This window comes from Caloenas nicobarica, chromosome 5, assembly GCF_036013445.1.
Source record: "Caloenas nicobarica isolate bCalNic1 chromosome 5, bCalNic1.hap1, whole genome shotgun sequence".
Classification (NCBI taxonomy): domain Eukaryota; kingdom Metazoa; phylum Chordata; class Aves; order Columbiformes; family Columbidae; genus Caloenas; species Caloenas nicobarica.
In genome coordinates, this window is record NC_088249.1 from 28,160,193 (window position 1) to 28,183,333 (window position 23,141).

At 37.3% G+C, this 23,141-nt stretch overlaps 1 protein-coding gene across 4 annotated transcripts in view; it reads right to left on the minus strand.

The window, feature by feature from the left end:
• AKAP6 (A-kinase anchoring protein 6) overlaps positions 1–23,141 on the minus strand; it is a 233,361-nt gene that overhangs the window by 5,617 nt on the left and 204,603 nt on the right. For all 4 annotated transcript variants that reach the window (XM_065635372.1, XM_065635371.1, XM_065635373.1 and 1 more), the window contains one exon: positions 684–4,144. In XM_065635372.1, the coding sequence (XP_065491444.1) occupies positions 725–4,144 (3,420 nt within the window). In that variant the 3' untranslated portion in view covers positions 684–724. The remainder of the gene's footprint in view (positions 1–683; positions 4,145–23,141) is intronic.

The following is a 23,141-nucleotide window of genomic DNA, read 5'->3' on the forward strand; positions in this document are numbered from 1 at the left end:
ATTCAGGTCTTTATTCTACATTACTCTCACATTATACTCTTTAATGATGTTGTAAAGATTTCCTATATTGGTAACATCAACTTTTGTCCTAACACAGTGCTGTAATAATTGTGTTCCTAATAATGGCTTCCTGAACTTAAATGATGATGAACTGACATCATGAGATGACTTCTTATCTCTCTATTTCTTCTCCAGTCTGCTTAGCTATTCTGCATGTCTTGTCTGGAAATATTGTAGAACTCCAACTCACTAGTCACCAGAATTCTTGTAAAACTGGGAGTTCAGCTTCATCAAGTGTTTTTGAACACTCCATGAGGCCAGCTGACTGTGGAGAAGGGGATCAATGAATAGAGCTGGTTTCTCATTCCACAGTTCAGTTGAGAAGGGAAGAGGAGGCTGACACAGAAATATTATTTCTGAAGAATTCCCAAGTCCTGCAAGATAGCAGCCTTGTTCCAGATAGGAGGAGCTCCAGTCAGTGAAAAGCCAAAGGACAAGAAGCAGTTTGTATTCACTGCATTTGTTGACCAGTGGCATGTAAATTTGGATTATAGTGTAATCAAAACAAATGCTATAGCACTATCATAAACCAGAAGCCCTGGGTGGTGTACAAAAAAAAAAAAGAAAAAAAAAAGGAAAAAAAAAAAAAAAAAAAAAGAATGTGCAACTTGTAGAGTACGTACCTGTTTTTAGGACAATGTATGTGCCTGAAGAGGGTTACATTCTATCTGTGCATATTTATATGTCTTTCCTTATGAAGATTCAGGAGATTTTCTTCACAAGTAAGAGTTTTACTGTTCTGATGCAAAACATCCTTTTTCCGTGAATGGCCAGCCTTTAACTGAGACTCTATAGCTGAAGCCTCTTCAGAAGCAGCAACACATCCTTTGGGCTCTTCAGTTCCTGCACTACTCTTTTTAGTGTTAAGTTCTGGATAATTCTTTTCCAAACTTTCAGTTTGCCCATCTGAAATCAGCAAATCGGCAGCAGCATTTTTCAAATTGTTTGATGCACTTTGTTTGTTAGCGTTGGGGACATTTATATCATTGTCATCATCACATAAGAAAGACAAATCCCTGCCTGCATATGAAGTTTTAACTTCTTTTAATGGCTCTAGAGTCACTTCACTTAATGACTCTGGAGATGTTTCAGAAATAGGGTTAGAAATAGCTTGCTGCTGCTCAATTTGTGCTTCAGGAGTACCATTAGAAATGGATTGCTGCTTCTCTACTCGTTCTTCCTCTGGACAGGCTTCAAAAAAGCATTCAATATTTTCTCTCTCATCTGTGAAGTCCAGTGGCACAGGAGTGCTGCTCTTCTCCTCTATGTATTTGATTACTTCTCCACAGTCACTATCATGAGAAGAAAGTGAAAGATAAGAATAGAAGTCCCCTTTTCTTAGGTGAATGGGTCTGTGAGAATGCTCCAATACTTTTTCCTTGATCTGTGCTAATGAAGCTGGCGCAGATGACTCACTTTCAGGTTGTGACTTACTTTTCAAAGCTGTTGATGCCATGTCTATTATCTCCCTCACAAAATTGTGTACTGAGCCATCTTCCATGTTTCTTTTATCAAAAGCAGCAGATTCACAGTTACAGCACAAATCAAGACCATTGGCTGAGGAGTTGCATTCTGCTTCATTGGATTTCAAGGCTGTAGAGCAATCAGTAGATTGTTCAGTGATGCTTATTCTACGTTGTTGACCATTAGATAAGGATGTTTGTAAAGCTGTATCTTGTATGTCTACACAATTAATTTCTGAGGAAGATTCAAGACAAGGCTTTTTAGCAGGAGAGGAAGCAACAGAGTGATGATCAGGCTGAAGGTGACTTTGACATTCTTTTGGAGGGTTTCTGAATCCATCTGACAACAGAACAGTCTCCTTGCCATCCATATGTGAATCATCTGAACTGTCTGTGAATGCTTCACAGACACATTCATTTTCAGCTTCTTTGACATCAAGTGATGCATGAGTTTTGGGAGCTGCCGATGTTCTAAAGAGACCTTCCTTTTGACTGCCAAGAGTATTTTCAACGTTGCCATTCTCCATATCATCCACAAGCGGATCCTTCACAACCCGAGAGATATCTTTCATCACATGACTTTTTGTTCCTTTTTCATGGTCACGTGGTACATTCTTACTGTTGCCATTATTTTCTGATATTTTCTGTACAGAACCATTCAATAGTGTTTCAATGCTTAATGTATCTGTTGCTTTTGATGTCTCATTACTAACTTCTTTACTGCGCTGGATTTCATCACTGAGGTTACTTTTCCTTTTCTCCCTTGTCAAAGAAAATTTTGGTCTAATCCAAGTTTGGAGTTCATTTTTTATATAATCAAGTCCTGAAATTAAATTGCATTCTTCATAAATATCCTCATCAGTTGCTATACTGGAGTCATCATCTTCATCTTTGATACCTAGCTCTTCCTCAGTTAAGGTAAGGGTGGAACTTGAAAGCAAATCACTGTCATCTTCATCATCAGTGCAAGCAGAGGTGCAGGAGACATTAACAATCATGCTGACATTGACATCGCTCTCATCAGCTACAGACCTATTAAGATGTTTTCTAAATGATGCATTTGAATCTGGTATTTTGTTTCTGTGCAATACAATGTCTTCCGAGCAGAGAGAAAGATCCTCACTGCTGCTGAGTTCAGTGAGAGAAGCTGCTGAGTCTTCATTGATTGAGGATGCAATATCTAGAGACAGCTGTCCAGTAAAAGACATTTTTTGAGAGCTACTTTGGAGTGTTATATCAGAGATGCTGCGCTTTATCTTTTGATCTAAAGGACTCTGAATATTTTCTAAGCGATTCAAAAGATCTAATGTCCTTTTGCTCAGCTCCCCAACAGAATCACTGCTTGCACTTATGTCTCCCGAGTCATGATGACTAAAAAGATCTTCATTGCTTTTGTAGGAAGTCAGCCAGCTCTCCAAAGAGGTGCTTCGCTGAAGACCATCTCCACTTTTAAAAATACCTGAGCTGAACAAATCACCTACTACAGACAGAGATTCTAATGAAGAACTACAAGATAAAGTTGAAACCGGTCTTGCATTCTCTATAACAGTTAATTTTCTTACAGTTTCTGCAGATTTACAGGAATTGGGATCTGATTCTCCAGGGATAGTTGCCTGAGTATGGTCATGAATAAACCCGTCTGGTTGTGACTCTCCAGGCTTATGTTCAGATTTACCAGGTATTTTATCAAAACAAAAGCCATGAAACAAACTGCCCTCTGTATGTGTTTTTTCAATATGTGATTGTTTCATTAGCACTGGTAATTTGAATTTGGAGCCTTGAAGGTATGAGTAATCATAAAATGTAAACATGTCATGTTTTTCTTGCAATTCTTCTGGACCAACAGGGTTATGCATGGTAATGCTGTCCAAATCCGCATCATTTTCATTTCCACAACATGCAGAAGGTGCCAACTGGAAATCATCTGAGAGACTAGCATGGTCCTCTTCATCTTGCTTCATCTTCTGTCTTATTACATTGACTATATCATCCACTTGAATTTCTGCATGCCCAATTTCAGGATTACTCTGAGTGCTTTCAATATCATTTACCAAAAAAATTTCTGAATTATTTGTAGTTTCTGTATCACATTCACTCACTATCCCACTCTCACTCTCAGAATGCCGGCTTATGTTTCCACTCTGATACATGTAGTTATAAGGTTTTGCCAGTGTGGTCCCCCCTATTAGGTCTGGCAGGGATTTGGTAGATGAAAATGGCGAGTCTTTACTAAGACTTTTGTTTAAAATGTTAGACTGTGTAACATTGGAGAGTTTGGATGTTTTCTTCAAAAAAGGCATGTGTTTTTTTTCTGATAATTCAATATTATGAAGACTATAGACTTGATAGATGTGAGGATTTGGAAGGGAAGTAATGCTGGGACAATAAAGAGGACTTCCATGGTCACTGATACTTTCATCTTCATTCACATCATTATCACCACATTCTCCTGAAGCAGGTTTCTGGCTTTGATCATCCTTCTTGAGTTCCTGATCAGGATCACTTAAGTCTTCATGAATACTGATCAGCTTATTACTTATGTCAGTTTCATCCCATTCGAGTGCATCCTCACTTGGACCATTTAGGTCCATCAAACTGGGATCAATAACATTCAGAGGCTCCTGTAAAAAAAAAACCAAAACCAAAAACAAAAAGTCAAAGATTAAAAATATTTACAGCTGCACTTTAAATGTGCTTCCACTGAAATAATATAAGTACATTAATGAGAGTAAAGTGCATTTTTGGAACAATGATTACTAATTGTTTTCTGGGGGTTTTTTTGTTATGTTTTTTGTACCATTAAAACGATCAACTACACTGAAACCTATTAAATTTTGAATGATTTCTTAGTCTTCTTAGGGCTTTTTTTTTTCTTATTTGCTGTCAAAATATAATATAGAAATTTGACTTTAATAGTGATTATTTATGGTTAGTCATTTTATCTGTAATGAGTTTTAACCATTCTGCAGAGTCACAGAAGTGTGTGTTAGTAAAAAACACGTGATTAGCACTTTATTATGTTGGATATATGAGTATCTCTCTTAGCCTGCTTAAGTTTAAGAGAGTTAAGATATAAAGGATTTATTAAAGGATTTTGGAAATGTTTATATGAAACTTTTGTGTTGTCAGCCTTAAAACAACAGATATAATGCACTGGAAATCACAAGACTCGATGAATTTTTATATGAATTTCTGTTTATTCTCTACTTGTAATAAAGGCAGTACTAATGACCAGTAAGTAAGACTAATGAATGTTAATATCTTCAGCCATAAGAACAATCAATCAGTCTAATCAAACACTACATGAATTTCAAATATTCTCTGTGGTGACACCTTTCTCTGGGAAAGGGCTGATAAATAATTGAGCTAAACTTAATTTGCCTTTTTTAAAGACTTTTGTAACTTTCTAGTAAAATTTGCTATTATGACTCAAAGCATATAGTATCAAGAATTGTTCCTCTAGAAACACATGTGGGAAAGGAAGAACACCTTGACAACATTTCTCACTCAAATGTGGTGTGTCAAGTGCCCAGAAGTACCAGCTCACCTTAAACTCCTCAAAATAAGAAAGAAGTTGTCCCTGATTTGGGGGCTGGTTGACTGAGCACAAATTAATTTTACTTTTTCTATTTATTGAGAGACCTCCATTTTAGGCAACACTTTGCTCATATAATAAATCTTGTAATAGAACTGTTAACTAATGTAGAATTGTGTAGTTTAAATCATCCTAACAGCTGAACAATGATCACTGTATCCAGAAAAACAAGCAATATTTCAAAAAAATCCCTTTCAACTATGATCTCTCACTCTCTCGAGCTTTCTTGGAGCAAGTTTTGCTTTCCAAATACAGATTTGATCACATGCCAAACAGCAATCTAAATCACAACAAACTTACGAATTTATTGAAATACAAGCAGATAAAATGAGGCTGTAGTCCAATGAAGTGCAGTTGTACACAACTTAGATGCTGACTTAGACTCATCAAGACTTGGACAAGCTTGACTGTGCAGAGGAAGGCACGTATCTCTGACTTCGATTCTCAGCTGGGAACTTTCTCTTTCAAGTAGGAACTAAAGCTGCTCAGCCCTTCTGTGAGAAATCACGGGATATTCTCCAACAGCTCAATAGTTAGGGCACTGATTTTGGACGTGGAACACTTCATCAGACTGGGCATAAAAGACATGAACTAGGTTCTCATTCTCTCAAGACAAGACCTACCTACATGCTATTCTGTAAAGAAGCCAGCTTCTTCTGTTTCATTTTGCATAAAACAATTAAATATTAATTGGGTCATAGATAGGCGAGGAGAATTTTATCCTGCAATGCAATGTTCAGCACATTTGACTGGCAAGAGGCACAGTTAGGTCCGAATCCCTGCTACAGTGTTTATTTAATTGTGGATATAGGTTGCACTGGTTTTGTGTGAGATACAAGGCTATCGCATCCCAGTTTGTCCAGTAGACCAATGGCTAAAACACTCAACTGACATAAGAAAGAACTATTTTCTCCAAATTGTCCAGAGTAGCTATCTGCCATTCAGCAGGGTGATAAGATTATTAATATATTGGATACACCAAGACATTCTGCATGTAAGACAAATCTGTGTCCTCATGCTTCACTGGGCTTATTTGTAAGGGAGGTCCCCGAGTACTGAAGTTGTGTTAAGATACTGCACATAATCATGGGCAGAAATATGGGCACCAAAAATTTTTTTCCTCCTTGGCAGGTTAGGAGGCTTTGGGGATTTTGAGAATCTGTCATGTCTAATGTTAAAGGCTAGTGTCTCTTTGTGGATATACCTACCACAAAGCTTTCAGGAAGTAAATTTGTCAGAGTCCTTTTTTTCTTTTTTCCGTGTGAGATGTTGGTAGAGATAGCTTAAATGTTAAATTCCCATGAAAACACCCATTTGCTAGACAACTACAGCTATCAGAGCAGTTCTGTACATTATGGAGTTCAGAAATCCATGTTTGGATTTGCCAGTTTGCCATATTTTCATAGTGGCTCCTGGCTTGTACTTACTTAGACCCAGTTTCCCACTTGTATCTGACCCTTAACCAACCTCCAAGTAAAAAACTGGTGCAAGAGAATGACAGCAATTAAATTAAGTTAGTTTGAAAATCTGCTAGATAAAACAAGAAAACTACAATTATTCATTTTCTCTGTGACACGTTTTATGACTCTGTTGTACTTAGCATTAGGAAGACATTGCTTTGAAAAGCTTCCTAAACTGCACAATTTTACTGTTTTAAGGTTCTGCCAGCTGCAAAAAGAAATCCCTGAAGGCAGGAAATCAGCAGCAAGTTCCAAGGATTTTATGTTCCATAGAATCTGATTTTGTTTCTCAAAACCAAAACATTTGGTCCTTATTGGTCAGGAAGATAACCTTCCCCCTGTAAATCAGCACTTGGCTGTCTTGTTTGTTCTGCATGTCAGATGGACCTCAGCCCATTCATCTTCACTGAGTGCTCCTCACTTCAAAGCCCATCTTTTGTTCTTCAAATGCACATGCTTTTCTGAGGCCTCGTATATACTCAGAAGTTTTGCAGGCATAGCTATGATGGTAAAGGATTTGATTTTTTTTTCCTTCTGATTGTTCCTGTGCTTCCAAAGGCTCTTAGGTAGATGTTAGTGAATTAGTGAATTGATATTAGTGAATTACTACTTTTCTTAAAAGCATCATCTCCCTTGAAGTACAACTGTAGTTATCAGCTATATTTGCAGCGCTTTCCAAGTACAGACCAAGATTAAACTTTGAAACAAACCATGCGTTTTAAGTCACAAACATTTTGTATTTGGCATTTTTAGTGGAGGTATATATCTTCCCTTTCTTTTTTACAAAATTTAGCAAGCTGCTCAAACAAGAAGGAGACTTTAGACATTGAGGTAGTTGTTGTAGAGAGCAGTACCATACAAACTCTTGAATAAAACTCTCAAGTGAAGAATGGAAGGCAGTGTCACTCCAGTCTGTGTTTGCACTGACAGTAGTACCAAGGTTAAAACCAGGAATCACTGAAGACTATTTTGTCATGTCAGATGTCTCCTCATCAGGCTGCTCAGTGCATAGGGAGGGTGCTAGGGGATTAGAATCTTCATGATAGTAACAGATTACTAGGTCTTGCCAACAAAACATTTAAAATTCCACAAACTGATCCTTTACTTGGTGGTGTACAGAAGATGGAGGGTACAATATTGTGTCAGCTGGTCTCAGAGCTAAATTCTGATTGCTCACTTTACCAGGGAAAAATGTCATTGTTTTTTCTCTAGTCTGTCTTGGTTTTCATTCCAAAGAACTGTATAGTACTGCATAATGCATCTTTTACACAAAGCAGACAAATCTTTTACTGATATTTCCAATTGGGAAAACTTGTGTGAGAGCTGCAACATTTTTTTTATCCCATTTCGGTTAATGATGAATGTGGCTCTCCTACAGAGTTTTCACTTACACATGCCAAAGGATGTTCTACCTAGCCTGATTCAAGATATCACTTCTTGAACTACAAATACCCAACAAGAAAGGGGGCTGTCACAGACAGACGTGCCAATCTCCACATGTAAGACGTACCGCAATTAAAGAGAAGTTTTGAGTGGGCTACAGAGCTTCAGATTTCAGTGGGGTGAGCCCTGTAACTTCACTCTTAAGCCCTGACCTTGCTGAAGTCTGTGACAAAATACGCTACAAACACGCATTCTATCTGGCAAAAATTCTTTGGATGCCAGCTGTTGCAACTGATTGCACTAAATTTAATGGAATTTAGAAACTTGTTTTTTATATGTGCAAGACTGTGTGTGTATAAATACACACATGCATATATATTTGCATGCATGTGTGTGTATATGTCATGCTTCTAAAAACAGGCACCTTTAAAGCAGGTCAGAGTGACTGTTTCATTATAAAGTCACTAAATACCACTACATCTAGAGTAGGCCTTGATGGTCACATGGTTCACAGTAAAAGAAGGTAAATAGTTTTGAGCAAGCAAGTAAAAAGTCACGATGTAACAAGAACAAAAAAGATGCACAATATTATGCATATTCCTAGTTTTAAAATATTACCACTAGATAAACAACACTTAGGAAGTATTTACTGTTGCATGAAAAGTTTCTAAAATAATTAAACCAAGAATCAATTAAATTACAGAGTCAGAAGAGCGAAAGGTTGAACTAATTCTAATGTATTTGAAAGTGCTGCTTTAAGGACTTTGGCTATTCCTAATTTGAAGCCTGAACTATTTTGCTCAGAACAGTATTCTCATTTCAGTGGGATAACTAATGTGAGCAAAGTTAGGTGTGCACTTAAATGCTTGTAGGGTTGGTTTTTAATGGTTAAACAGCTAATCTGCTGAAAATGTTAATGGAAAGAAATAAGATTATTAAGCCAAACAAAGTCATTTCCTCAACCCCACTGCTCTTTAAGGAAAAGTCTCAAAAATGCATTTTTTCATTTGTTCCCTTTACTAAAACACTGATAGTTTTGCTTTTTCTGCAGCAAATTTTATTAAACAATGATTCTCTGTTTTGGCTTCATTTGCATATGCTACTCCAGTCCAGATACTTTGTGCTGGTGAAACAGGCCTACAATGTAACCCTTACATACCATTATATTTTTTAAAGGAACTAACATTAAAAAAGCGCTTTTACAATAATAAATAAAAACTCTGTTTCTCCTTCTCCTGCAACATATCCTTCAGTTGCTGTGGACAAATTATCCAAATTCAACTGGACATAGGGGACAGGAGAAAAAGAAAGAAAAGAAAGAAAAGAAAGAAAAGAAAGAAAAGAAAGAAAAGAAAGAAAAGAAAGAAAAGAAAGAAAAGAAAGAAAGAAAAGAAAGAAAAGAAAGAAAGAAAGAAAGAAAGAAAGAAAGAAAGAAAGAAAGAAAGAAAGAAAGAAAGAAAGAAAGAAAGAAAGAAAGAAAGAAAGAAGAGAAAGAAAGAGAGAGAGAGAAAGAGAGGAAGGAAGGAAGGAAGGAAGGAAGGAAGGAAGGAAGGAAGGAAGGAAGGAAGGAAGGAAGGAAGAAAGAAAACCATCCCCCATCTCCAGGAATGTGCGTACATTGAAGGAAGACAAACATGAGTCTGTCTTTTGAAAAATGCAAGCATGCCAAGTACTTCTGCTGAGGGAAACAGTCAGGTGTACAGTACCCACTTCACCTCTGCTTCACTTAAGTTCCTTTTCTAAATGGGGCCCCATAGCCAACAAGAAAACTGTCCCCCTTTCCCAACACCAATATTTCAATATGCATGAGCATATGCATAATATTCCATGTGCATAATATTGAAGTGACCTGCACATTACAGTATGGTCTCAAAATATTTGGAAGCAGTATGCTTTGTCTCAGATCACTAGAGAAACTGATCATTAACATACCTATTTGTTATAATTGCAGTTAAAAGCAGAAGGTACATGTTTATTTCCTGAGAAAATAAGATCCAAAACTGTGGTTCATACTTCCTCTTGCTTCATTTTACAATTATTATTGCCTCCCTTGATGAAATAATATGCTCAATCCTGCACATGCAGAACTTGTGCTTTTCTTTTAGGTGTTGTAGATGCTTACAGGTATTGCCAGGGTCCTGCATGGGTGGTTGTACGTATAGATTCCTGTTCTGCAGGACTTCATCCCTGCTCTCTGCAGTCACAGGTGTCACCTGCAAGGGTCTCGGTGCAGGCTGGATCTTATGGGAACAACTGAGCTTCCACCATTGCTCAGGTACCTGTATTTATGATGATGTTTGAAGTTCTCTGATAATGCTCAGAAGTAAAAGTCCAGAGGAAAAGATTGTCATATCCAGGTTTTAAAACTGATAATTTTCTTTATCGTGATAGCAGTTTTGTGGGCACATCTTCTAAATAAGAGATGAAATAACGGCAGTGATATTTTAATGGGGTGCCCAGCTGAAAACTATTAGTCCCTACTAGTAGCAGAAGTGTTTTAAAAAGTCAGAGAAATTGGCTATTCTCTAACCATTCTTCTACTATTTAAATGTCACTTGGTGATGCTACATAACACTCTGGGGTCAGTCATGCCTGTACATGAGTCCTGTGAGGGTCTTCTGTCTTTCTTGGTAAGCTGCCAGATGGCCAAAAGAAAGAGTGAAAGGCTCCAGCCCCTCCACCACACTCCAGTCGGCTCAGACAAGCCAGGCTGGGACAGAAGATGAGCCATGTCCACACAAGGCCTGCAGGAACTAAATTCTATCACAGATCAAGGCAAAAAATGCGACTCAGCATGTTTAGTCCCTGTGCTGTGCTGGGAGTATCACTGCTACCACACTACCCATTATCAGTGTTCCAGCCTCTACGGAAGTAGCGGCCTCCTTTTTTTGCCACTGTATCTTCATATGGCTTTCTACATGCCTGGTTCTCGTTTGCTGGAGAAGCCTGTTAAATATTACTAGAGAGCAGAAAAACATTTCTAACATTTTTATATCAAAATATGTTGTCACCCAAATAGGTTTACAATCACAGACCTATATTCTAAGTTGTTTATTTGGGCTTTTTTTTCTGTTTTTGTGATGAGAAAACCTGGCTACATGGCATATTTTACTGACTGTTGTTTTTGCTGCTTTGTAGTTTTCTTTTCATCTGTCAAGAGGTTACATGACAGGATTTTTTGCCCTTGAATGTCATTTCGGTCTCACCTTTACTTCAGAGGAATATATTATTTTCTTTGTGAAAGAATATAACACAAGCCCTTTATGAAACTCTTAGAAAAACATTCCTAGCTTTACCCAAACCCACCATGTTGCCATGCACACCTACTTCAGAAAAGAGCAAATCCTGGCATGCTACCTCAGATACATGCCCATGCAAGTTGGTGGGAGTTCACTCATGCCAAGGCTGAGAATTTGACGCAATTAAAGATCAGTGTTTATGGCTAAGACAAAAAACCTCAGCAAACCCAGGAAATATGTGGAACCAATCATGCTTGAACAGGTTTAACTATTGCTTTTCTACACTGCAGAACTCCAGCATAATTTTCCATTGGTGCACCCATATTGATGGCATATTAGTGGCATTCTGCATTCAGATGCTCATGAACAAAGTTGTACTAGCAAAGCTACAGTGGCATAATAAAATTGCTACTGTCTTCATACTATTTCAGAGGTCTGTATACTGATTAACAATACTTTCAATTTAGTATTATTAATTGGTACTCGTTTAATGGTGTACTCTCTCAGTTTAACCAAAACAACTCAGTGGACACTATGAGCGGACTCAGTAGACAAAATAGCCATCTTCAACCTAAAACAGGCACGTCAGGATACCTGGAATCATAGAGTTTTTAGGAACTTTGTTTTAGCAGAAATGAGTGTTGGCGCGAAACAATAAAGAGTGAGAATCACCATAGAAACGGGTAGATATAAGGTACAAAAGAATAGGACATAAGCCCTTGGGAACCTGACCTTAGGAGAAACCCGAAAAGAAAGTTTTCTCACTGAGAGCTGGAGGAGACAGGCTTGAATTTCTAAACAAAAATTCTTCCTGTATACTGGAAAGGGAGACTTTATCTATTATTTATGAATAACAGGACTGCATGAAGAATATCTGACTCTATCATCAGTTTCTCCTCCTCATGAAGCAGTTGAGAGACTTCCAAATTTAGCCTAATTCATGTTGTCAGAGAGAATGGACTCTTTTTTTCCCCCTATTTAAATTTTCAACAGAATTTCCTTGTAATCTCAGTACAGGCACTTCCTGAAGTCAGTGATTCACCATCTGTAAATTTGGGATATTGACTAGAGGAGGGTCAATAAGCAAGTATTGTGAAGTCAAAGGCTAGAAGAACACTGCTTGCACAGTCTGCCTACCTATGGATTTGCAAGTGTTAAGTTAAGTTCCACAGTTGTCAATAAGTGGCAGAGAGTTCTCCTGGTGATGAATCAAAATTACAATGGTAAGCACCTTGAGGCTACAACAATGCCACTGCTCCTTGCCATTACACAGCCTCTATAAGCAAGAAGAGTTGCTTTTCAAATGTTGCAAATAGAAACAGTGGCCTTATCTCCGAGTAGAAGAGGTCCCTAGGCAGAGTGCTTTCACTAAGATCATCTAATCCTTGAACTTCCAGACTTTTTTCTTGTCTCCAAGTAAGTGGTGGTGTTTATAGTTTTCTCTGGATGTAGTACATGCCAACACAGCCCTGGAGCTGGCTGGAAAGAAAAGGATCGGAATTTTCAGTCTAATCTAGTTCGTTGGATAGATCTTGTGCAACGTCTCAAGTACCAGTGTTATGTGCACATTTTGGTTTGGTAACTTGAGAAATTATTTAACATAAGCATACGTAGTAGAAATTCACTTAGAAGAAGACAGAGTCATGAAGAACTAGATCTTGTTATAGTGAGAGGTTTATATTTGCCTGCCTTAGTTTGGCTGAGTACAAAATTACAATGGTGCGTACCTCATTATTACAAAACCACTATCACCATTGTTCATATTTGTTCTATGACAGGAGAATTTATTTTAAATGTTACACAGTTTAAACTTGGGCTCAAATTGGAACATAAACTGAAGATTTAGGTCTATCCACAATGGCTATTTTAAGTGCTGGTGAGGCATAAAAATCTAATGAGTACCAAGAGCTTATGAAGTGGTGTAATAACTGAGGGGCACAGGGCTATAGTATTAACATTACTAGTATAAGTGTTGTTAGTATACAACTTTGAAGTATAGAGCTCAAAGTCTTTCATGCTGCTCAGGTTTATACTGAAACAATGTTTGACATGCGCTTTTTGTGTAATACTTAGAGATTTTGGAACAGTTTATGCTATTTGGTTTCACACTGAAGCGATATTCTTCCCCCCTTTCAAAGATAAAAAAGGATTTTTAAAATAAAGTCTTTCTACATTGTTCGATAAACCTGCTGGATGAGCTGTGACTCCATAAAGTTTAGGAACTCATTTATTATGTTGGTAGATCAGACACTGCATTTATTCACACAGTGCATCTCTAAAACTTAGCTTTCATTAGAGCTGCGGGGAAGCCCAGTCTTTCTCCCTTCACTCGAGAAGGTGAAGCTCAAGAAGATAATTAACCATGAAACAATGAGAAGGCTTGCTGGGTAAGCACTAGTGTGAAAACAGTTACTCCTCACAAAAGAGGGGAAATTAGCTGGCTGGATAAAAAAGGAAGTGTCAGACTGGAAGACTGAAGGGACTGCCAGCATAAGTAGATATCTCTATGCATCATTAATGCAATTTTTTTAACACTTAAACTTCACTGCTTTCTAAATTTAAATGCATTTAAATGCAATGTGTTAGGGGAGATTAATATGCCATTTTAAAATAATTTCTCTTAAACTTTCCATTTTCATGTTTTACCAGTTTTAGTCACCCTTCCCACGTATGAAAAAATCACTGCCTCTTAGTATTGTATTCTTGTTTACAAAGCCAATGTAAACAGAGCATTCTAAAAAGATTCAGTTTGTGCATTGTATTTCACAAGCCCATTATTTTACCTCAATGCAGATATTTTTATGAACAGAAAGTTTGTTTTGATTTTACTGTTTCACAGAGTAAAGATTTATGATGTGTGTTTCCTTTCAAAACTTCCTTCTACTTGAACAGTGTTCCCTGAAGCAGCCACATTTTTGGCAGAAATTCAGTTATATGCTATGCCAAAAGAAATAGAATAAACAAACACTGTTTAATGCAGCTGGCTAGGTAATTTACATATTACTGCACACCAAACGTGAAGACCTGAATATGGATTAGAGCTACAATGATGACACAAATGTCTTATATGTAAGGAAAAATGAAATTCAGATCATCATTGCTAACGATTCACATTTTATTATTTAAGGTATGTTATAGTACCTCTGGCACATAAATGCATGTGCATATTTAAACATTAAGTAGACGTATGTATTGTATTTTCTGTATATTTTACAGAAAAATGTGCTAGAAATATCTCAAAAACTGTTAAGTGGGTACATTTTTCGAAGTTTTCTTCTGGTGAGAGCAGACTACCTAAATGGCTGCATCCTGGTCTTTGGAAATAGTAAAAAACAAACAAACAAACAACAACAACAAAACCACCAAAAAACCTCCAAATGCAGTGAAAACCCTCTAGACATTCCTTAAAACTCCTTTACTATATCTAAAAATGTAGTATATAATATAGTATAGGCCTCCAAATCTGCAAGTTCATATGCTTTCAAAAAGCATCTGCCATTTTGGGGAGATCAACAGTCCATTCAACTGAGTCCATCTCCTGCAGTGGCCAGTAGTGAAAGTTTATGGAAAAGTTAAAAACCCCTCAAACACATAGGATAGTATAGCAGCTGAGAATTCAGCCTGTGGGGACTTTCAGAGTTGGAATTCAATAAGCATTTATTGATGTCTCCTCCATGTTTTTGTCTTAATTACCTACTGAACTCATTTGTATTTTTGCTACCCACAACATCCTGTAGGAACAAGTGCCATTTTTATTATGCACTGCATGAAAATAAAAATAATTTTAAATCTCCTGCCTGATAATTTCATTGGATACCTTTTACTTCGTGTGTTAAGAAAAAGAGTGAATAATTGTACCTTATTTATTTTCACGGATTTTAAAAATAATTTTTGATTGTATTCCTGTCTGCTTACAGCTGATGCAGCTCCTAGAACATCCTGTAATATTGAACAATGAAACTCTGATTATGCATATACTTACTGAAGATCCTGCAAATGCATTTCCATAACGACTGCAGGATTGGGGCCCTACCATCCAATATGGAAGACCCTTGTAAGATGGTGTCACTGCAAATTAAACAGATGTTGAATGCTCTCTATTAACCCTCTCCCTCTCCAGAAGGGAAAGGAGAAAAGGGAGTGAGACTTATGGGTTGGAAAATTAAGAACGGCTTTAATAAAACAATTACAATGAAAAAACATGTAATAATATTAATATTATTACTGCTTCTACTACTACTAGAAATAACGAAACATATACAAAAGCAATACAGAGCTCCCCCAATAAGGATCACGGAATTTCATGCTGTGATGGCAAGCAGGGCTGATGCTGCAGGGAAGGTGCCAAGAAGTCCCGGACTGGACTCTGCAGCAGATGGGAACCAGATTCAGGAATGCACAGATTTGCATTGGAAGGAAAAGAATGGGCAGAGTCTCTCATGGACACCAGCCATAGAAGAAAAGAGAGCTGACCTCCATGGTCCCTCCGCTTTAAAATGAGTATGACATGTACGGAATGGAATAATTTGTTGGTCAATTTGGGGTCACCTGTTCTGTCCCCTCCTGCCCACAGATGGGACCCTTTTGTGTCCTTTCACTTGTGGAACACAAGATATTTAGAAGCGACTAGGGATGAGTATAAACATGGGCCTTTCTGCAGATTATTCCTGCTGTTACCTTAGTAACAACCGTAAACATGAAGTGTTATCAATTCTAGGAGCATACACTGACTGAAAAAATGTAGTCAACTTCAGAAAGTGCACTTACTTAGAAGAAACTTAAGTGAAACCAAAATTTACTGAAAGGAGAAACGGCTCTGTATTAGACAAAACCAGGACAGATGGAAATAACTGCTGTGTAACCTGCCAGAAAATAAAGTTTCTTTCACTCTTTCTAAAACCTATTTTGTCTGAAAACTCTTGAAACAAAATATTAGAAAATTAGCTTCAACTAAACTCATTCGCAGAGCTGGGGTCATTAGAGATGCAGTGCGACAAGTCATTAAATTAATTAAAAAATCACAAGTTTGCGACTTTTGTATTTCCCTTAACTCTAATTTTTAAACAGTGCTGGCTTGAGCCATTATCTTATGATTACTGGATATTAGGCATCTAAATAATACACCAACTCCATCCTGTAATCTGAACACAATGCACTGCAATGAGAATTGCTGTCTGCTGAGCACTTTTAGATATCTGGCCCTATACTTAAATGCCTAAATAGCAAGTGAGTTCTTTTGAAATTAGACCTCTGTCCTTGAAAATAAAAACCTATCTTTTTACCTTGCTTTTTTAATGAGTTTTTTTGCCATTTAAATGGTGTTTGATGGTTCTTTCAGCATCTGCATGCATTGGAAACATCAGATTTCCAATTTCTGAATGTTACGTATTTTCCTACTAAACCTGATTATTCCTGAGAATTCATTTGAAGATTTTATGCATCTTACAGTTCTAATGAACATTTCAGCAGCAGGGAATGTCTTTTTATCGAAGTTGTGGAAAGTACTTTACTCACAATGTTTTGACCATTATTTAATTTGTGGTATGGAAAAAAGATGAATAGATTGACAGATGGTTGGTAGAATACATGCTACCATGCTCTAAAGACCTAAATCTGTTACTGTGATGTCGACTTTTCCCATCATAAAATTATAAAGCTCATATTTCTAGATTTTATAGGATTGATTTCTGCTATCTGAAAACCTGAATTTTTCTAATTACTTGTTAAATATTTATTTCAAAAGTCATGGCAAGTTGGTTTACTATTATTGTAGCTATCTATAAATGCAAAGAAATTTCAATTGTTAGATACCCCACCAATGAGGATCAAATGCTATTACCTATGAGAGCTATGACAGTGTTTTCATTATCATATGTGGAATTACAGAGCCATGTGATAAACTGGCACTTTTGAAGGCCTCACCGGCATTCTAAAACTCTTGAAGGTTTGTAAACACCAAACATTAAAAAAAGTCAGATCAGCAGTGAGGTATTACCAACTTTCTACCAGCTATGAAATTCCATCCCCCAACTACAAAACAGCACCAGTCTGAAACACAGAGTTGACAGTAGATAGAACAGAAGCATCTTCTGGCTGCATGGATGAACACAGCTTTGTATACCCCCAAAAGAAAAGATTTCCAGCTTCTCACTGGGTAACACAACACCACTGACCAGCCTTGAAAGTTCCTGAGATATGAGCATTTAAAGTGTTTAAGCAACTTCAAAACAAGTCAATTTTCCCTCTTTCTGAATTTATACATTTGAACAGATTAAAACTTAATTAACCAAAAAAGGAATACAGAAGATAGCCAAAGAAGTAATCCTTTTAAAATATACATACGTAGACGTATATACAAAATGTTATGGCACTGAGCCAACAAATCTATGTAATTCTTCCTTTAATATAACAGAGCATAATAGAGAAAAAAATTCCAGGTATCTGTGACTTAAAGATTTGTCAGTCACTGAAACAGACTGCTCACAGGATACTACTGAAAACATTAATACAGACACAGTGCTTTATACCCAATTCAGACATGATGTTTGAGATAATTATAACAGCAGGAACCTAGTCCTGTACACCCTGGTCATGATATTTTCTGCGTCGAATATTTGAAGTCAGTTTTTCACTGTAGTGTGAACTTTGGACAGTAGTCATACATGATGAATCAACCATGTTTGGTTTAAAAATAATGCTGAGAAATATATGCTTTGTTTATTTTGCTTTTATAGCCTTTTTGTTTAAAACCATGATCAGCTGCTATGAGCCTAGTCTCATAAAGAAACCTGCCTTCTAAAAAAAGCAAGTAAATTTCAAATACTGCACAGAAATGTTGTGTGCTTCGGCAAGAAAAAAAAAATCAAAGGAGGCTTGCTGTAATTAAGTATTGCAGCAATTGATTTCCTCATTAAAATAACTCTTTACTTTTAATGTAATTTCATTTATCTTTCCATGGTCAGCCCAACAACAAATAAGTAACTTTCACCTCTCATGTTACAAAGTTTTCTGGGTGCCCTGGAGAAGGCAAAGAAACTAAATGTGTCTGCAGAATCAGCAAGGAATCACAGAAGAGAAACACGCATCTCAAAGAAGTGTACTGAGTCCAGCTGATGTGGATGGTGTTTGAAACTTGCTACTATGGGACTGTGGATGAACAAGGCACAAGAAATTTTCTTGTAGGTTTCATTATAATGCAAGCTAAAAATTTACATGTAACCAACACCGTCAACATTAGCAGGAAACGCTGTACGTCCAGAAATTTCAGTGCAGAGAAAAGGATTAAAAGAGCAAGAATGCTGAACTACTCTTTCTGCTCTAGGTGGCTCACATTATGGAGCAAAGATAAACTGCACTGGAAGAGGCTCCTCAGGAAAAGCCTATTCCTAGCATTGTCCGTATGGAAACTGTGCTACGCATGAAGACTTTCTATCCAATGCTCCCTTTTCATTAACAGAAAAGAACCAAGGCCATGCAAGCAATCCAGTAGAACTGGTGAGTGTGTTTGCTCTCAACCTTAACAGTTCAGCCTACTCCCAAATCCTCTGGGATACCAGAGAAAATTAGGAGTATGTACCTCTACTTTCTGTCCTCTCCAAAGGGAGAGCTCAGGTTTACTAAGGTTTAACAGAGATTGTGAAATAGTGAAATAGGGCTGCCTTAATCTCTGGAGTCTGGATTAACCATTAGCCTCTTCTTGCCTAGTTCAACTGACAACTAAAGAGTTCATCACGTGATCAAAATTAGAGTAACAGCTCAAAGTCTGACTTGGTGGCAGTGAGCTCAGATGACCACCCCTGAGGGTTTGCTCTCTCAGAAGACTGGAATTTGTTCCCGTTTGGCTGAGGTTACGAGTTTGAATATACAGCTTGGGCTTCCTATCATTTTACAAAGCCATGGCAAAACATTACAACATCTGCCAAAGCGAGGGAAACAGATTGGTAACATTGCATGGAGTATTTCACCTGTGGATTGTTACCCTATGCTGTTAGTTAGTTCTGACAGAAAGTTTTGCAGTCTCTGAGGATGAAGAAGAGTGGTCTGCAGAAAGACTTAAATGTCTTCTTTTTTCTTTCTATTCACTCTAAAAACTTACCACTGCAGGTGACCACTCTGGAGGTTTTCTCAAAAATATGAGAGATCATTTATCTGAATTTTTATTTATTTTTGACTAAGCTCCACTGGCTCCTCATTTTTTTTTTTACCAAAATTTGTTCAATAAGAAGGATTTTACCAGCTTCAGTTTTGCCAGATCATCCAGACTCTGCATACTGCTGTGATGGCTGCTATCACAACTATGGCTGGTCCTCAAGAAAATTATGAGAAATAGAGAATTTCTTGCAAGAATGTGGGCATATCACCTATCTTTAATTAAAGCCCAAGAAAAATCTAGGCCGACGTTCACCATTTATGTAACTTCATTTTAGGTCATGGAGATAATTATTCCATCACAAATCAGGCATGCAATGCAACCCAGAAGCTCAAAAACACACACCTCAGGTATGAGGATGGTGCATCACGACTCTAGACTCTACAATCAAATATGCATTCACCTAACATATATTTTAAGGAAGCACCAAAGTGAGCAGTCTTCAGTGTTGAAATACAAGTAAAACAAGATGACTGTCAGAAACAAATACAAGCAATCAAGATTGTACTGTCATAGACTATATGAAGAGGGCCAGTATCAAAACAAAAATAACTTGTGATAGATAATGAAAAAAACTATTTGTAAAGGTTCAAACATAAGTCATTTAATAATTACTTTGTGAGGCCTAGATCATGTAATAGGTGTTCAGCACTTTACAACATGTAGTGTGTCCTCCTCAGCCAATGAAGTTAATCATCAGTCAGTTCTTTGCACTAGTACTAGGCTCTTCTGACGAACTTCTAAATTTTATGCAAGATTTTTAGCTAGATCCCACCTCACAAAATAATGGCTTGTGATAAAATAAGAATCTTTTAGAAACCAAGCTTTTGTTTCGTGGAGCTACCTAACAAATAGCTGAACAGTGACAAATTAATTTTTTATGATTTTGTGTGTGTGTGGTTTTTGTTGTTATTTAAGCTTAGAACAAACGGTATTCTATAGCTTGAAAAAATATTGCACCAGTGAAATAAATACAGAGAAGTGAAGGGGAGATACCATGCCTAGCATTATTAAAAACTTCTCTTCTCCAGATAGCATCTCGGAAAGAGATAAATAGAAAAAAAATAAAGATATCAGATCAGAAGCAATATAGTATTTTTAAACAATTTGTTTTTCAAAGTACATTGTAAAGAATGAAATGAAGAGGAAGTTGGAAAAAAGTCCTAAACAGAGCTTTAAAAAGGCTCTTTACATCCTAAGAAACAAGCTTGTGAAAAAGACAGAGGTGCCCTCTTTTTTTTTTTTTTAAAGTGAGCTGTCTCGCCATTGCAGATTTTCCTAAGTCCTTACAACTCTAATTAAAATGTGGTAATTGGTTATGTTACCTCAATTACCATGATGCATGGACATTGATGCAAAGCGACACCAATTGAATCCCTTGGGTGTTATACCCCAAGGCCATCCCATTTATTGTGGCCTTATTATTTTCAATTATGTGGCTAGATGTTCAGCATACTTTCAAGCCAATAGAGGTGGGGGCTTTACTGGTCACAAAGTGTAGTGTACACATGGGATGACTCCGGAGAAGAAGAGAAATAAGCATTTTTTTTTTCATGAAGCATAGTAGTGAACTTAGTGATCAGATTTCAGACATTTTCAGGGCAATGTGAGAATTACAGCACCTTAACTCAAATCTCGTTAACTCAAAATCTCTATTTTAAAAGCATGATTAATATTGTCCCTTCAATAATTAGCCCTGTCTGTTGCACAAGAAAAGAGATTGTATGCTCCATAAAAAATATATGTTTCTTATTCAATGAATGAACAGTCTGGATAAAAAGCAGCTTCTCTAGCTACCAAAAAGGCAAGAATATTGAATTGAGACTTAAGACGTGAAATCCATTAGAAACTGCAGTTCTGCCTCTCTCCCAGTCACAACATTACAACAGTTTTATATACTCCAATTGGTAAAACAGTCCCAGAAAAGTGAATTTCCGCGGTCACCTCATTGTAGCTTTCTATACAGAGACATATCTGAACTGGACAGGACATCTCCACATTGTGAACATTTGTAGCAGCTGGAATCAGAGAGAGTCCAGCGCAGGGCAACAAAGATGATTAAGAGAGTGGAGCATCTCCCTGATGAGGAAAGGCTGAGGGAGCTGGGGCTCTTTAGCTTGGAGAAGAGGAGACTGAGGGGTGACCTCATTAATGTTTATAAATATATAAAGGGTGAGTGTCACGAGGATGGAGCCAGGCTCTTCTCGGTGACAACCAATGGTAAGACAAGGGGTAACGGGTTAAAACTGGAACACAAGAGATTCCACTTAAATTTGAGAAGAAACTTCTTCACAGTGAGGGTGACGGAACACTGGAACAGGCTGCCCAGGGAGGTTGTGGAGTCTCCTTCTCTGGAGACATTCAAAACCTGCCTGGACACCTTCCTGTGTAGCCTCATCTAGGTGTTCCTGCTCCGGCGGGGGGATTGGACTAGATGATCTTTTGAGGTCCCTTCCAATCCCTAACATTCTGTGATTCTGTGATACTGTGAATAATCCACTGAGGATCAACACATAATTTACATTAGGTGTATTACTGGCTGAGCAAAAGATCAAAACCAATTGCATAAACCAATTTATGTATTCCCACTTTGACTTAACTGTTGCAAACTTGTGGGCATGACCATGACTGAGTCTGTCTCAAATCTTTTTTTTAACTATTCAGTCTTTCGAGTAGACTAGACCCTCTAAAGGAAAGTGCACAGTGAGTTAAAGGTTCTCCAGCTGTTGAGCAGGAATTTTAGATGGCAATTTTGGGTTTAGTTGACTAAAGATTGTTGCTGGTTTTGTTGCAATTGCCAGACAGACTCCTTTTCTTTCAAGATGATTGCTAGCAGGGTCTTGTTAGGCAAACTATAAGGCATCTGTGTAATTCTGAAGCTAAAATTTAGGTGACATATAACATTATATCAGCAAACTGTAGAATGATAAATCTGGGGGAAAAGGATTTACCACAAAAAAAAAAAAAACAGATGGGGGAAATAAAAACCTCTTTTGCTAAAACAGATTAGGACTGCTTCCAGTAACAGACAAGTGTCCTACTGTTTTTTAAATGTAATCTTTGTGGGTTGTATGCATTCATGTATTTCATTGTATGAATACCTCATTCATTATAGCTAGATTAACATACTGAATCTAACCGTATTTCACCTTCTGGAGTGATTCTTACTGATAATCTCACAGTGTAAATATAACTTTTGGTTTATGAGAAGGACACCTCTTGTACTACACGTTAATATCTTCTTGCTATCTATAAATTTATGGTGCCAGCTATTGCAAAAGTTGAGCAAAATTAAACATTGCTGAAAACAAACAATTCAAACGAAACCTAAAAGCCTTTTGTGGTTGGTTAATTCCAGCATTTATTCCACCATAAATGGCCCAGATAAGTGACTGAATGTAAAAAGGGGCAGAAACAGGACAAAGGAAGATCCCAGCACAAAAATTAGGAAGACAGTAGAGGATGCAAGTGACTCTTTTCACTTACATGAGGCAACATAATCATTTGGGCTATCTTATTTACTGTCAGCAAGTCAGATACCATGAATGAGTCAGATGCCATCAGAGTATAAAAACATCTCATTTGTTTTCATAAATCACGGTATTTTGTGGGTAATCACAAATAAAGACCTGTTACCAAGGGATACTGTTTTGTGCCAAGACTGGCACACCATCAAATACAGAGAGATAGGGAAGCTGAAGAAACAGTTCTGGTACCTACCCAAGAAATGACTACACAGGAACTAAGTGAAAAGGAAGGTTAGAACATGCCAGCTCTGTCCAGGGAAGACAA